The 17,487-nt window shown below is 43.1% G+C and overlaps 1 protein-coding gene across 1 annotated transcript in view; it reads left to right on the forward strand.

Moving 5' to 3' along the window:
* Positions 1 to 1,891: 1,891 nt before the first annotated feature.
* Rlf (RLF zinc finger) overlaps positions 1,892 to 17,487 on the forward strand; it is a 65,708-nt gene continuing 50,112 nt past the window's right edge. The window contains exon 1 of the mRNA XM_027399160.2: positions 1,892 to 2,162. Within this exon, the coding sequence (XP_027254961.1) occupies positions 1,920 to 2,162 (243 nt within the window). The 5' untranslated portion in view covers positions 1,892 to 1,919. The remainder of the gene's footprint in view (positions 2,163 to 17,487) is intronic.

A 17,487-nucleotide genomic window follows, 5' to 3' on the forward strand; every position in this document is an offset into this window, starting at 1 on the left:
CCTATCCTGGAACTAGCTCTTGTAGACCAGGCTGGTCTCGAAGTCACAGAGATCCTCTGCCTCTGCCTCCTGAGTGCTGGGATTAAAGGCGTGCGCCACCAACGCCCGGCTGAGCTTTTTCATTCTTAAACAAGAAAAACAAACCTCATGACTTTTGTACTTAATATTTCCTTGCTTGGGGAACTCTTTTTTGTGTATTTGTTTTCCTTTAAATTCCTTTTTCTTTGGTGTTTGAGACAGGGTTTCTCTGTAGCTTTGGGGGCTGTCTGGGACTAGCTCTATGTAGCCAAGGCTGGTCCCGAACTCACAGAGATCCGCCGGCCTCTGCCTCCCAAGTGCTGGGATTAAAGGCGTGAGCCACCAACGCCCGGCTTAAATTTCTTTTAAAAAATTTCAAATTAGGGGCTGATGACATGACTCAGCAAGTAAAGACACCTGCCACTAAGGCTGATGCCCTGAGCTGGATCCTCAGAACCCAGGTGGTGTAAGGAGAGCACTCCTGAAGAGCTGTCTTCTGATCACTACACTGAGCACTGTGGCACACAGGCACTCACACCACAGTTCCCCTTAAATAAATAAATAAATGTATTTTTTAATTTAGTTTTTTGTTTGCTTTGGATTAAAGGCATGCACCACCAGGTCCGGCTTTTCTTTCTTTCTTTCATTTTAAAGTTTTTTTTTTTCGAGACAGGGTTTCTCTGTGTTCCTCTAACTGTCCTGGCATTCGCTCTGTAGACTAGGCAGGCTTCAATCTCAAAGATCACCTGCCTCTGCCTCCCGAGTGCTGGGACTAAAGAGTGCTGGCCACCACGCGGCCTGGCTTGTTTGTTTTTCTTTTGATGAAGCCCCTGCTGTGTAGCAAAGCAACTCAGGCTGTCTAGGGGCCTCAGAACTGCCTTAGGAATGCTGATATTACAGCTTCTTCTTTTTCTTCTCTTTTTCCTAGGGGGGGAGGGGGAAAGTTTTTTTTGTTTGTTTGTTTGTTTTTGTTTTGTTTTGTTTTGTTTTTTGCTATGAAGCCAGGGTGTCCTCATTCTCATGGATGCTAATATTGGGATGTGATACTATCTTCTGCATTTTTAGTTTTTGCTTTTTATTTTCCTTCCGAGACAGGGTTTTTGTGTAGCCCTGGCTGTCCTAGAAGTAGCTCTGTAGACCAAACTGGTCTCAAACTCACGGATTATCTGCCTGCCTTTGCCTCCGGAGTGCTGGTATTAAAGGCGTGGATCACCACTGCCGGCTGTTTTTTAAGCCTTTATCCAAAAACTTTGTATATTGACAGAATTTTCTTTATTTCAGGGCGTTGGTGACGCACACCCTTTAATCTCAGCACTCGAGAGACAGAGGCAGGTTATCTTTCAGTTTGAGACCAGCCAGGACAGCCAGGGAGAAACCCTGTCTCAAACCACCCCGCCCCCATTTTTTCTTCCTTTTAGTAGAATCGTCTCAGCGCCATATATTTTTGGATGATCCTTTCTCCATCGACTAATAATGCCATTCCCATGATAAAATAAGTTCCCCTGAGCTTGTTTTCAGTTCGGGCCTAGTAATCTTTGTTTATTTTCCTCCAATCGGGGATGCTTTCCTCCAGGCGTCATTCTGGGATACCTTTCCCTCGCTCTTCAGTTCGCGGCTCGACCGGCGTCTTTCTCACATCTCGATTGTCTCTAGGCCCTTGGCGCTCCTCGAGTCTGAAGGGCCTGTAGAACCCAGGGCCGCTAGAACCTCGTCGTTGCTAGGCTGTTGCTAGGGCGGCTGCGGTGGAGACTTCTGAGAGGACCAACATTCGGCATCCTAGTGACGGAATAAAGTTAGCGCCGGCGTCGCCAGGGAGTGCGTCACTATTCACGGGCGATCGGGGGCGGGTCCAGGCGGAGTCACGTGGTTTGGTTGCCTACGCGCTGCTGGGCCGTGGGAAGATGGCGGACGGAAAGGGAGACGCCACCGCCGCCGCCGGGGCCGGGGCCGGGGTTGAGGCTCCGGCGGTCGCGGGAGCCGGAGCCGGAACCGAGACTGAGTCCATGCCTCGGGGTCATCGCCCTGCATCTCCCGCGTCGGGAGCTTCGGGCCTGCGGCCGTGTCTCTGGCAGCTGGAGACAGAGCTGAGGGAGCAGGAGGTGTCCGAGGTCTCATCTTTGAACTACTGCCGGAGCTTCTGCCAGGTGAGGAGCCGACGAGCTGGCGGAGGACGGAGGGCCGGGGAGGCCTGGGGAAGAGGCCCCGGGTCCGCCTGAGAAGCTGGGGGCTAGAGGAGAAAACGCCACCCCCGTGTCTCGCCGCGCCCCCGGAGCCGGGCAGGCCCAGCTCTGCCACAACCCTGACTTCAGTCACTGCCGGGGCGGGTTGCGCTGGGCGGTACTGAGAGCCCAGAGAGCTCCCTTGGAAGGGCTGTGCCCCGTCGCTGTGCCTGGGTCCTGGCCGGGTGGTTGGAGCGCCACTGCCCCCCTGAGGGATGGATTGCCAGTTCTTGCAGGGAGACGATTTTTTTTTTCTTTTTCTTTCTTTCCTTTTTTTTTTTTTCTTTTTGGAGTAGTGTGCTGATCTCCAAACTGGAAAGCCCTGGTTTTTCTGAATAATCAGGAGAGATGGGCTGGTGCCAGAGACTTATCTTTGGAGTCAGCATCTTTTGACTTCCCAAAGATACGACAGTTGGTTTTGGATGGCTTCTAGAGCTTCCCTATTAGGGATTACTGCGCCGTTTGGTTGGTTGTGGGGTTCTTTTTGGGGGGGGGTTGCCATTTTGGGCAGGTATGAAGAGATGTTTGTGCCATTCTTTGACCTGTTTTGTATTCATTTGCGGTTTGCATTACTGAGCACGGGACTGGTGAGCCCTGTAGTGGAGATTAGACTGAGTGGAAGAGGTCGGGCCAGAGATGTTACAGAGTGGCCTGCCTATACATCTGGCAGTCAGGTGCTTGATCATTCTGTGTGGCTCCCAATCTATGGGGCTACATGCTTACGGATGTGTTTTCAAGTTTGGTCTCCATGATCATATTGCAATTTTTTCCCCATGTTTTCAAGCGCCTCACAAGTGAAAATGCTTGCCGTTATTGTTTCTGCTCCTGGTACTTGCACTATCAGGTTTCAATCATCCCTTTGCTCCTCATTTGGCATACCTTAGAGAATACAAAATAATGGAAGTATGCTGATACGGGGACTCTTAATGAGCAGTTGAGTGCTGAAAAATTGTGGAGTTGCAAAGTTGTAGTTGGGGTAGGGAACAATTTGCTGTTAGTCCTGGACAGATGTAAAGTTATCTCGGTTGAGTGCTGTTCGTGTCCACTCTGACCCAGAAACTCATCTATTTGGATTTTTGTTTCTGCTAATCTTTTCTGTATATGAGATCATTCCAGTTCTTGTGTGTATAATCTTCAGCATTTCCATTGTTGTGTATTTTACTAGCAATAATTCTTTTTAGGACAGTCATTTATTCCACAAACCTTTGCCAACCTTTAGAATGGTGCCAGATATTTAACCAAGTGTTTGAGGAACCATGAATAAGACTTGATGAGATGTCAGTATTTGCAAAGCGTGGAGCTGAAATACCTGTAATCCCAGTACCAAGACAGGAAGATCTAGGCAAGTTCAAGGACATCCTGGGCTTAAGAATGGGCTTCCAGGCTAGGCTAGAGTGTGGTATACCTCCTCTCTCAAATGCACATTTCACACCACTCCTCAAAAAGAAATGACAGTATTTCCAGTGCAATTTTGGTAGTGATTAGGAAAAGTGTCATACAGAGTGAGTGTGAGGGGATGGGCATCCTAGTGAGAATGACAGGGGACAACATGAATTAACGGAAGAAGCCACTTTGACTAGGATAGACCCTCTGACTTAAAGTATATAAATGAATCATATGAAGACCTGGAGCCAGGGTGACAGCTCTCCAGTGCCAGAGGTAGAGCTGAGAAGAAACAGAGAGGGGAGGGAAGGGAATTAATTGCAGAGAGAGTGGGGGTAGGAAAACAACTGGATTTTGAGTAGAACTTTGGGGCTTGAGTTACCTACCAGCATGTAGGTAATCCAGTTGCATCTTCTCAGAATATACTGTACCTTAGTAGTATTCTGGAAGAATGTGACCATGAATAAGGTTGGTTGAATAGCTTTCTTGGTTCCTCTTTCTTCCTTCCTTCCTTCCTTCCTTCCTTCCTTCCTTCCTTCCTTCCTTCCTTTCTTTCTTTCTTTCTTTCTTACCTCTGTAGACCAGGCTGGCTTTGAACTCTACCTGCCTCTCCCTCCAGAGCACTGAGATTAAAGGTACCACTGCTGCCCAGCTTTGGTTCTACAGTTGAAAGGCAGAAAAAGAAACACTTCATTGTATGAGTGCTGAAGGTGAGAAGCTGGGAGCACATAATACATAAAGGCTGGTGATTAGTACATTATCATAAAGGGCTTACCTGTGCTCCTCCAGTGTTTACTATTACAAATTGTTTTCATCAGGTATTTAGAACTGTCATCCTAGCCTGGGTGTGGTGGTACATACCTTTAATCCCAGCACTCCAGAGCCAGAGGAAGGGGCAAGCAGGCCTCTGGATTTAAGGCTGGCTTGGTCTACACAAGGAGTTCCAGGCCATCCAGGTATACATAGTAAGACCCTGTCTCAAAAAGAAAGAAATGTTCAGCCAAGTGATGGTAGCACACACTTTTTAATCCAAGCACTAGGGAGGTAGAGGCAAGTGTCTAGAGTTTGAAGCCAGCTTGGTCTAAAAGATCGAGTTCCAGGATAGGCAGGGCTAGACAGAGAAAACCTGTGTGTGTGGCCAGTGGTATTTTAAAAACTTGAATTGTGTCAACAATTGTAACATGCTGTTAACATATAAAAAATATGTCTATCTCAACATGGTTGTGTAGCACACACCTTTAATCCCAGCGCTTGGGAGTCTGAGGCAGGCAGAGGAAGAGCAGCTAGTGCTCTTACCCACTGAGCCATCTCTCCAGCCCTGGAACTCTGGGTTCAGGGAGGCTCATCCGAGACTCTTACTCTGTATAAGATGAAGAGCTAGCAAGGAAGATACCCCAGCCTCCAACCTCCATTTGGAGAAAGAGAACATTCCCAAAAGTTGTCCTTTCATCTCCATGGTACCACACATCTGCACATGTTTTGTCTGTTTGTTTTTTCTTTTTTTAAGTAACTTTTAAAAAAAAAAAAAGATTAATGCTACATTTTTTGTTGCTGTTGAAAAATTGATGATGTCTTTAGATTTTTTTTTTCTATATTTAGGAAACCAGAATTCTCACAGTTTGGGTTAGCAAGGTGATTAAGTAGATAAAAGTGCTTGCTGCCAAGCCTGATGACCTGAGATTGACCCTGGTGACCCACATGGTAGTAGGAGAGGTCCTAATCCCTCAGGTTTTCCTCTGACCTCCACATCTACACTCTAGCATGTCCTTAAAGAATGAATGAAGGAATGAGTAAAAAATTTAAGACATTTTGAGAGTCTCAGAACTGGTGACTCTATTTGTAACACAAGTTTTGAAGACTTTTTAATTAAGCTGCATTTAGCATACATTAAATTAGTAGGCAGGTGATTATATTGTTAGAATAACAGACAAAGTCATTTTATGAGTAAACATGTTTCACACTTTTAGATTCTAGCTTTGTGGTAACAATGTAGACCCCCCCACACACACACACACACACAGGGTTTCTCTGTGGTTTTGGAGGCTGTCCTGGAATTAGCTCTTGTAGACCAGGCTGACCTCCGAACTCACAGAGATCCACCTACCTCTGCCTCCCCAGTGCTGGGATTAAAGGCGTGCGCCACCACCGCCCGGCTTGTTGCATATGTTTTTGTTTGCTTGTTTTTTTGAGACAGGGTCTGACTGACTGTTTAGCCTTGGCTACTAGACCAGGCTGCAACTCAAAGAGATAAGCCTGCGTCTGCCTCACAAGTGCTAGAAATAAAGGCTGTATCACCACACCCAGCTCAATTTCATTGAGTTTTAATGGTTAAAATAAGTACTGCATCTTTCTGGATTTGTTACCAAGTAAAAGGGTTCTGAGTCAAATAGGCCACACAATAATTAGCTCTCGATGGGCAGGATATGTATTCCAAGACTGTCAGTGTCTGAAACTACAGGTACTAACTATGAAGCTCTTTACATAGTGTTGTTCCCCCTCCTGCCTCCGGTATTTACCCATGGGGCAGGTGAAATATTCAGTGAGTAAAATCCATTGTTGCAAAGCCTGATAACCTTAGTTCAGTCCCTAGGACCCCCAGTAAGAGAACTCTCCAAAGCAGTTCTCTTTCTTCCAACAAATTCACCTTGGCATGTGCTCCCACTGACGGGCTTAAGTTTATAAATCAGACATAGTAACACTTTATCATAGAACAATTAACAACAGTGCGCTGTAGTGAAGGTTGTGTGACTGGTGTTTCTTTCTCAAGGTATCTTAGTATGCATCCTTTCTGTGATGATGTAAGATGACAAAGTTCCTAAGAGAGGGAATGAAATCAAAGATGGGTTTATTTATTTTTTTTCCCAAGACAGGGTTTCTCTGTTTAACAGCCCTGGCTGTCCAGGAAATCCCTTTGTAAACCATGCTGGCCTTGAACTCACAGAGATCTGCCCGCCTCTATCTCCCAAGTGAAAGATGGACTTCTTATGACTAACTCATTAGCTTTAAGTTACTATATAAGGATCACTTGAACACAAGCTCTGTAATAACTGACTGGCTACTCAGTAACTAACATTGTGGCATGAATATCTTGGACAGAGAGATGTTTATGTCCCTAGTGGGATAGAGATGGGTAGCCCAAGATTTCATCACACTACTTAAATCAGTGTGCCATGCCATTTAATAGTTAATACATTATCATTTAAGGACTTTTCCATTTGATATTTTTAACTAGCCAAAAAAAAAAGTGGAGGGGGCTGCCATTCTTTTGGTTTTTTTTTTTTTTTTTTTTTTTTTTTTTTTGGTTTTGGTTTTTCCGAGACAGGGTTTCTCCGTGTAGCTTTGGAGCCTATCCTGGCACTTGCTCTGGAGACCAGGCTGGCCTCGAACTCACAAGAGATCCGGCTGCCTCTGCCTCCCCAGTGCTGGGATTAAAGTCATGCACTACCAACGCGGGGGGGGGGGGGGCAATCTATCTTCATTTAAATTAGCTCTATGGACTTGGGTGTGGTATTTTCTTTACTCAGAAAAATTTACAATTTGAATGGTAATAGTATATTGTATTTTGAGTAAAATACATTGTGAATACTAAGACAGTCTTTTAAAAAAATGACTTGGGTTGTGTGAGTTACCCAGATTTCTGATCTTTGGAAACATCTTTACAGCTTCAGCTCCACCTTTAGCTCTCATCTAGACAGTACGTCATACTAGGACCACCTTTCAGGTGTTTTTGTGTGTGTGTGTGTGTGTGTGTTTTTATTTTTTTTTATTTTTTTTTTCCTGAGACAGTGTGTAGCCCCGTCTGGCCTGGAACTCAGAGATCCTCCTGCCTCTGCCTCCACCTCTCAAGTGCTAGGATTAAAGGTGTGTGTCGCCACTGCCCAGCTTAGGTGGGTTTCTGAAATAGTCCGTTGGTTTTGCTGGCTTACACCTTAATCCCAGCACTTGGGAGATAGAGAAAGGGGAATCAAGAGTTTGAAGTCAGTTTGGACTATATTAGATCTCAAAAAACAAACAGAGAATAGTCTGGGGATGCAAATCAGTTGATACAGTGTTTGCCTGCTATGCAAGAAGCCCTGGGCATGGTATGCACACCTGCACTGATTAAATTAATACTCAGGAAGTGGAGGCAGGAGACTAAGAATTTTAAGATTGGGTTTAGGACGTGGTCTTTGGTAGACTGCTTCTAATATGCCTGAAGCTCTGAGTTTAGTACCTGAAGCCTAGAACCCACTAAACTGGGTGTGGTGTACTCAGGGTCAACCTCAGCCATAAAGCCAGTTTGAAGCCAGCCTTGGCTGCAGGAGAACCTGTCTCAGAAAACAAAAGGAAGCAAGCCTACATCTCATGTTGTGGTGTTAGATATTGGGATTATAGGAATGTGTTGTGAATCACCCTGCCTGACTGGCTTTTTAAGTCTGTGTCACTGTATATACCTATATATATCAGGTATAAGACTCTTCGTATACCAGACTGGCCTTTCACTTGTTATCCTTTTGCCCCTGCTTTACAAATGCTAGGATTGTCAAGTGTGGGCTAACACAGGAAGTTATTTTTTACCTAGTAGCTTCAGTGTTTGACAAGTGTTTACCACTGAGCCCTTCCTGTTGTGTTTGTTTGACACTTAGTTTCAACGGTTATTTTTCTTGCCATCAATGTTTTAGTTGGCTTCCTCCTATTTGTAGCTTTATTTTCACAGATTTCTTGCTTTCTGATTGGCCTTATCTATGGTTTGAATTTTTAAAAAATTCCTCTAAAGAGTATCTTACTCTGTTACCCATCCACCCCACATACAACCTTCAAGACAGAATCTAACTATCCTTAGCTGGCCAGGAACACTATGTAGACTAAGCTAGCCACACTTGTCTTTGCCTTGTGGAGTGCTTGGGGTTACTGACATGAGCCATTTCACCCAACTCTCTTTGTGTGCTTTTAATAGTACAATGCTGACATATAAATGATATTTTTAAAAGATTTATCCTACTGTGTGTGTATTTGTCCATGTTCTTGAATACATGTGAGTGACCAAGGAGGCCAGAAGAGGGTGTCAGATTCTCCTCAGAAGCTAGAGAAGCTAAAGTTACAGCTACGAGATGTAGCTGCTGGGAACTGTGCCCTGGTGTTCTGAAAGAGCATTAAGCTCTCTCTTTTTTTTTGCATTTTTTTATTAAATTATTAATATTTTCACATGTACTTTCCCTCGCATTAAGCTCTCTTAACTGCTGAGCTGTCTGGGTTTCCACTGCCCACCTCAAATAATTAGTTGAAGGAGCTATAGTTAAGAACTACATGTTACTTGCAAGAGACAAGAACTTTAAAAGGAACACCTGTCTGGGGTAAAGAACCAGGTAGGAGACTGACCACTTCTAGAGAACATTGTCAGCTCTAGCTTGTGTTTATATAATGCACACATTTCACTCTGCACATTGTGGGGTTGGGGAAAATAAACAGATATATGAAAAGCATTTTGGTATTGTGAAAGAGCTAAATTAGCAAATAAATGAACAGGACAACAGTGCAGAGGTGCTGAAATGGAGAGAGCTTGATGACCATGAAGATTCTTAAGCTCAGTATTTTCAATATATTTTTAAAAAGTTTAAATCAGTCTGTAGATGTAACTAGAACAATGACACAGGGTCCTGGGTTCTATCCTCAGCACCACAGATATACTTTAAGACTTTCATTATTGTGTGTGTGTATTCATTTTTGTGTGGTACATACCAGATTGTAAGTGTGTGCATATCGTTGTGCTCGGGTGTAGGTATAGGTCAGGACAGCTTTCAGAGAGTCCGCTCTCCTCCCACAGTGAACTCTGGGAATTCAACTCAGATTGTCAGGCTTGAGCGGCAGGTACTTTTGCTGAAGCATCTCCTTGGCCTGCAAACAAGTAATTTCAAACACATTAGCTTCTCTTCTGCTTCTGCCTTCTCTTGGGAGATGTCTGGATAGAAATCATATGGCAAGTTATTTTCTAAGCAAAAGCTAGCTTTGTAGCTTGTGCAACCAAACATTGAATGTGACCTTGGAAACAGTAGAAACTTTGGTTTTTCTGTCTGCCATGGGACCACCATTTCTTCTGCTGTTCTCTGAGACAACTGCTGTTCTGTTTCGTTCTGTCCATCCATTATTTGAACCTAGTAATAAACAGGAAGCACCATAAATTGTAATACTATGAAAACTGCCAAAACATGCACTTTGTTTCATTCAGATCAAATGTCTGTCACCTCTTCCAGGGGCCTTCCTTAACTGTCCTTGGTTTTGAAGGACAGATCTCACTATGTAGCCCAGGCTAAGCTGCAACTTAAAATCTTCAGCAGTGCTAGAAATGCAAGTGTGAGCCACCACCTCCAACCCAAAATTCATGGGAGTGCAGTAAATATGATAGCTGCTGGTTTTAATTTTTTTCTTAAAATGTACTTATTATGGTGGGTGTGTTTGTGCGAACAAGGTGAATGTGGGCATGTGGAGATCCAAGAACAGTTGCATGGAATGGCTGCCTTCTACTACTATATAGATCTATCAGATTGAATTCAGGTTATCAGAGAACTTACTTGGTGGTAGGTGTCCCCACCACAGAGCCATTTCACAAGTCATCATCTTGTTGTTTGTCTTTGTTTGAGATAGGGTCTCATCGTAAGCTACATTGGCATGGAGCTCTTCAAGTAGCTGGTGCTGGCCTTGGAACTTCTGCTCCTGTTTCTGCCTCCTGGGCCTACGGGTATAGGTCATCACATTTGGTAGCACCATAATTTAACCATATGTGTTGCATTTTGGTTGTTATCACAGATATTCCAGAGAACCTCTTTAAATGTTGCTTGGTTATTTATATCTACAACATAAATTCCTACATTAAAAAGAATGTTGATGGGGGCTGGAGAGATGCCTCAGCAATTAAGATCACTGACTGCTGCTCTTCCAGAGGATATGAGTTTAATTCTCAGCACCTACATGGCTGCTCACACTGTATCTCCAGGGGATCCAACATTCACTTCTCCTCGTGGGCACTGTACATACACTGTGCACAGATGTATTTGCAGGCCAAACACATATATACATAAAACAATTTTTTAAAGTGTTGTGTTGGTGGGTATTAGTCTACTAATAAATTGAGTATGTCCATCAGTTTGTGAATCCCTATTCCTTATATATCCTTGCTAATTTGGTTTTTTGTTTGTTTGGTTTTTGGTTTTTGTTTTATTTGGTTTGGTTTGGTTTTTCAAGGCATGGTTTCTCTGTGTAGCTTTGGAGCCTATCCTGGCACTCTGTAGATCAGGCTGGCTTCCAATTCAGAGATCCACCACCTCTGCCTCCCGAGTGCTGGGATTAAAGGCGTGCACCACCAATACCCAGCCCACTAATTTGATATTATTAAGCTTCATACATTTAATGTTAAAAGCATGTTCTCATTCTCATCTTCTAAATTTGCATTGAAGTAATGAGTATTTTCCATGTAAATTATATATTTAAATTTTCTTTAAAATTTATATTTGTTCTTTGAGAATTTTGTGCGATATGTTTTGATCATAATTGTCACCCCAAATTCCTCTGAACCTATCCTCACCTTTCCACCCACCCAGCTTTGTCCCTCCCACCCCCCATACAGTCCAATTTCTGCTGCCTAGATACTCTTAGAAATGGGACCATTCCCTGGGGCATGATTAGTCTACCAAGTGTTAACACCCTACTTCAGTGATCAATCTTACAGAAAGCTATTTGAATAGCTATCAGTTGCTGATAGACCTTCATTTAGAGGCAGTATTTGGTGCCTACTAACCTCCAAGCTGGGATTTTGTCTCATTTGAGCTTCTCTGGGTCTTGTTTATGTTTTCATGGCTACTATGAGTTCTTATGTGCAGCTGTCCTGTTTTGTCTGGAAAATACTGTTTCATTGTTATCATTCACCACCTCTGGCTCTTAAGATCTTTATGCTCCTTTGTTCTCAGTGCTCTGAGTCTTTATGGGGAGGGCTGTAATGTCTCATTTAGTGCCAAGCATGCCAGTCTCTATGGATGTTGACCACTTGTGGGCTTCTTGGGTTAAAATTTTATTTACTACTTATTTCAAGAAGCTTCTATGGCCGGGTGGTGGTGGTGCACATCTTCACAGCACTTGAGGCAGAGGCTGGTGCATCTCTGTGAGTTCCAAGCCAGCCAAGGCTACATAGAGAGACCCTGTCTCAAAAAACAAGAAAGAAAAGAAAGAAAGAGAAAGGAAGGAGAAAGAAACAAAGAAAGCTTCTCCAATGAGGGTTGGGAGATGAGTGTATTGATGAGTTATTAGTCAGTTTACTATGTCCATTTGTCAGTAACAGGTCTCTCCCAGGGCCTATGACCTATCTAGCCAACGTTTCTTGACCCCAGTAACTGTGCCAGGTATTGGTTTCACCATGTGAATTGGTCCTTAAATCTAGTCAAAATTTGGTTACTTCTATAAAATTTGTGTCACTATTACACCAGTAAGCATGTTGTAGCTCTCAAGGCACAGCTGTGTGAGATTAATGATTACTACTGGTAGTGTGAATCTAGTACATTCCAGCACTATGAAAGCAGAACTATCAGGATGAAGTATCCAATTTAGTACCAGCTTGATTTCTTAGAGTAGGGTCTTTTTTTATTATTCATTTTACGTAACAACTGCAGTTGTCCCTCCCACCTCTCTCTCTCTGTTGTCGTGTCCCCCCTCCCCAACAGTAGGGTCTTGCTGTATCTAGTAGGGGTACTGTTACCCTGTTTTAGGGTAGCTACATTTAAATTAAACTCTTTGTGTACATATTTTAGTAAGCTTCTACTGTAGGTTTTTTGTTGTTGTTGTTTGTTTTGGATTTTTTTGTTGTTTTTTCAAGACGGGGTTTTTCTGGCTTTGGAGGCTGTTCTGGAACTAGCTCTTGTAGACCAGGTGGAACTCAGAGATCTGCCTGCTTCTGCCTCCCAAGTGCTGAGATTAAAGGTGTGTGCCACCAACACCCTACTCTGCTATTTCCCTTAGCTCCTTTATGACTGTAGTTTTCTGACCTAAGTATTCCAAATGAAACATCCAAAGATTCAAAGCTAGCACCCCCCTATGAGAGAAGTCATATAATATTTGTCTTTCTGAGTCTCATTTACCTCAGGGTGATTGTTTTCTCAACAGTTGGATAATACTCCATTGTGAAAATTTATCCTATTTCATTATCTGTTCATCAGTTGATGGATGGGCTAAGCTGTTTCATTTAATGGCTATTTTGAATGGAGCAGTAAACATGGGTGAAGACGTGTCTGCAGTAGGGTAGTGTTTTGGGTGTACACCCAAGATCAGTATAGCAGGGTGTCTAAATATGTAGGCCCTGGTTGGCCTGGAATTCTCTTTGTATACCAGGCTAGCCTCAAACACAAGAGATCTTCCTGCCTCTGCCTCCCAAGAGCTGGAGTTAAAAGTGTGAGCCACCATGCCTGACTTGTAGTTTCTTTGTGTATGTATGTTTCATCTTGTACATCTCACTCTTTTGAACATTGATGATAAAAATAGGTAAATAGAAAACACAGCTAAGTATAAGATCATGAAGATTGTCAAAGCTTAGGTGCATTGTTTTTATTGGGATCTGAATGCCTGCCACCTCTTCCAGAGGCCTTCCTTGGCTGTCTTTGGTGGTGGTGGGGGGGCAGTCAGACACAACATGCCCACACATTTAGAGGCTAGAAGTCATATACCTTACAGAGATTTTTGCTTTTATGTATCTTGTTAAAATGTTATTTAAGTCATTAAAACTAGATTTTATCTAATTATTAAATTTACCCTACAATCTTGAGTGGTTTCGTGAGAGAAGGTCTTATTTTATAGTTTAGATTTCTAACTTGTTAATATTGAGATTATAGGTGAGTATCATTACACCCAGCTCTAGTCTTAAAATCCTATACTTTCTTATGTTTACAAAAACTAGACATAACAGTGTATGGTGGCTTACTACTTTAAAGTAGAAGCAGGAGAATCAGGAGTTCAAGGCTAGCGTTAGCTAGATAGGGAGAGTCTAGTCCAGGTCACACATGACCCTATCTCTAAAACAAAACAAATAACAGCAAAGGCAAAGAATATATCCCAAAGAGTTAAGGCACAGAATCTGCTGAAGTGATTGGGAAGTGATGTTACAATGTGGTGATGGATTGTGCCAGTGAGAAATTTTGTCTTTTGTTTTTCTTAGAAATGCTTAGTCTCTTAGTTACTGTTCTTCCATTGCTGTGAAGAGACACCATGACCAAGAAAACTTACTTACAAAACAAAGCATTTAATTGGGGGCTTGTTCACAATTTTGGAAGATGAGTCCATGATCACCATGGTAGAGAGAGTGGCGACAGGCAAGCATGTTACTGGAGCAGTAGCCAAAAGCTTACTTCTGAACCACAAGCAGCAGTCAGAAAGTGAGGCAGAGAGTCTACTGGTGTGGACTTGGAAACCTCAAAGCCAACAAGGCCACACCTTCTAACCCTTCTCAAATAGCTCCTCCTGTAGGGGCCATTCTCATTCAAACCACATGGTCTCTGCCTCCTGGGTGCTAGGATTAAAGGTGTCATGTCACCCTGGACTGGAGAGATTTCAGATAAAAACCTTATATTGTATTAATAAATTGTATAATTATAGTGCCAAACCAGAAATGTATAAAAGGGATGATGACCCCTCTCTCTCTAGTCCACGCTTTGTATGTATCCCAGGCTGGCCTCAAACTGAGTTCTTGTACCTGAGTCTAGTTTTCTAGCATAGTAGTCAGCTACCATCCATGGTTTGTGTGGTGCTGGGATCAAACCCAGAGCCTTTTGCAGGCTAAACAAGCCCTCTGCCAATCCCCAGCCCCCAGGGCTGATTTTTTTTTTTTTTGACTGTATTTAAGATTATATTTGTGCCCCTGATGAACTTATCATTCCCCCTCTAGAGTAAACGCCTCTCCCAATGGAATCCTCACTACTAATTTAACTAAGATTGCTTGTTTACATGAGCTGTTATACTTAACTCTGTTAATTTGGCTTTTGCTCTTTGTAGTGAAGTCTTGATTTCTACTTTAAAGGACTTATAAATGCAAATGTTAATTTAGAGCATATTTCCCCATAACAGTCTAGCGGTAAGTGTGGAGAAGATATCATGCATACTTGAATTGGTCTGGTGTTTTGTTGTCATGAACTAGAGAGCATGTCTATTTATGTACCTTTGATATTAGGAGTTTGCACTTAAAATCTTCCATTCTAGCCAGTAGTGGTGGTGCATGTCTTTAATTCCAGTACTCAGGAGGCAGAGGCAGTTAGAGGCCAGCCTGGTCTGCATATCAAGTTCCAGGACAGGCTCCAGAGCCACACAGAGAAACTCTGTCTCAAAAAGAAAAAGAAAGAAAAATCTTCCATTCTAATACCTGTCAGTCTTCAACCTTCTTACAGATCTGTATTATCTAGAGCTGGAGGTAATAGCTGCTGTGCAGTAAGTGGCTAGGCAGATCAGATGGGACCAGATGCTATTGCCCTTGCTATTGCTTTGGATAAAAGATAAATATGTTAATTTCTTTCAAAGAAGAAAACATTTTAAGGCAGGATTCTGCTTTGTAGCTCAGGCTGTCCTAGAACTTGCTACTCTATTCTGTCTCCACACCTAGAGGTTATGATAGGTACATGCTACTATGCTTAGCTCAAAGGGAGGGGTTGTTTTGTTTTTTGGGTTTGTTTTGTTTTGTTTTGTTTTTCAAGACAGGGTTTCTCTGTGGCTTTGGAAGCTGTCCTGGAACTAGCTCTTGTAGACTAGGCTGGTCCCGAACTCACAGAGATCCACCTGCCTCTGCCTCCCGAGTGCTGGGACTAAGGGTGTGCACCACCAATGCCCGGCTGGTTGTTTTGTTTTTGTAGCCCAAGTTGGACTTTGAATTCCTGATATTCCTGTCTTCACTTCCCCAATGCTTGGATACAGGATTGTACACCACACCTGGCTTATGGAGTGCTGAGGTGCCAATCGAGGGCTTCTTACTAAATTTTAGGGCAAGCACTCTACAATCTGAACTATGTCCCTACCCTCCATAAATGTGTGTGTTTGTGTGGTTTGTGCACGTGTGTGTAACTGAGCTGCAATCTCAGCTCCCAAGGATCCCAGAGGGAGGAGGGGTGGGGGTGGGGTCTGTATACATTTTTGAATATGTGTGGAGTTCAGAGGTCAGCGTTTCTTCCTCACTTGCTCTCCCATTTAGTTACTGAGGCAGAGTCTCCAGCTGAGCCCAAAACTTCTGTTTGACTATTCTAGCTAGTCTCCTTGTCCACAGGGATTCTGTCTCCACCTCCCAAGCACTAGGATTACAGGCTGGCTGTTACATTTGCTTGAGTTTTATATGGTTGCTTGTTATGATAAATATTTCTGCCAAAAGCTGCCTGAGCCCCACCGCCACGTGTGTGCTTTACGCCAGCCACCTGCCTGAGTTAGGCCCAAATGAATACACAGAAACTTGTATTAGGTTCAATGCTGCTTGGCCAATGACTAGGATTCCTCATCTGTTAGCTCAGTCTCAATTATCATACATCTATATATTTTATAAGACTTATCTTATCAGACGCCTTATTGGCGTCCCTCCTTGTTGGTGGATCACATCCTGCCGCTGGAGTAGGCAAACAGGAAAAAGGGCCCTTCCTGGTTCTCCTTTGCTTAAATATGAGTCTCCTTGCTATGTCACTTCCTCCCTGGATCAGCACTTCTCTACTACATTTCCCAGAATCCTCTTTGACTTCTAGTCCTGTCTACTTGCTGTCTCATAGGCCAAACAGTATTTTAACAATCAATAAGATAAACATACACAGTACATTCCCCATCATCTCCTCTTTTCTGTCTAAATAAAAAGAAAGATAACCTATCTTTTATAATAACTGAGGAAAACTATAACCATAGCTATCTGTCTTCAACTCTATCAAAGACCACAGAAGGATAATATATAAACTCTAGAATTGACAGAGACATCTCACTACCTGGACAGTCACCCTACCACGCCCTCTCAAGCTTGGTCAGGCACACCTGTAGCCAGCCCCTAAGTAGGCGTGGCTACAGCTTCCCCTACAGTTTGCTAGGTATCTGAACACCTGGTCCTCACAGTTGTGGGGCATACATTATTTTATCCATTGAGCTATCTATCTCCCTGCCCACCTGAGGAGGTTTGCAAAGCAGCTTACCTGTTTTCCTGTCAGTGTGTAGCCAATGGAAAGGAAATGTTCCTAGAGTAGTGTTGTTGCAGGATATTTGCTCACGCTGTGAATCCCGAGATCTGGGAACAACCTATTTCTAGTTGTGTGGCCCTAGCACACACCTTTAATCCAAGAGCTTTCTGCTTGGATATTTAAACAGGATTAAATAAAGGCAACCATAAGTCAAGAGAGATCAAGCAACCAGTTGGTACAGGAAGTGAACAAGAAAAAAAGAAAGACAGTAAGAGGGAGTCAGGAGGATGGAGAGTTAGGTGCACAGGAAGTAGAAGCAAGGGACATTCAGTTTGAGGAGGAAGGTAAGTTAGGTCGGTGTAGGAGAAGGCAGGCTTCTTGGGTATTGGTGGTGGATGAAGCTCAGCTGGGTGCTTTCTCTGCCCCTCTGAGCTAACAGGCTTTCACCCCAGCATCTGGCTCCCTAGTCTTTATTGGTAAAATCAAAAGATTGAGATTTAAAAAAAAAAAAAGTGGCACAGAACATTTTTTAAACATACTTTTAGATTTAGAGACCCTTGAATGTTTTGTATATTATAAATTACAGTGAACTTCTGTTGTATTGGAGCAATAGATACTTATTAATGGCTTGTAGTAGGTATAATAGATTCTACCTTTTGTAACTAATAAAAAGGTTTTATTTTCATTTTGTGTGTACACAAGAGTATAGAGCCAGAAAAGCCAGAAGA

This window comes from Cricetulus griseus, chromosome 2, assembly GCF_003668045.3.
Source record: "Cricetulus griseus strain 17A/GY chromosome 2, alternate assembly CriGri-PICRH-1.0, whole genome shotgun sequence".
NCBI lineage: Eukaryota > Metazoa > Chordata > Mammalia > Rodentia > Cricetidae > Cricetulus > Cricetulus griseus.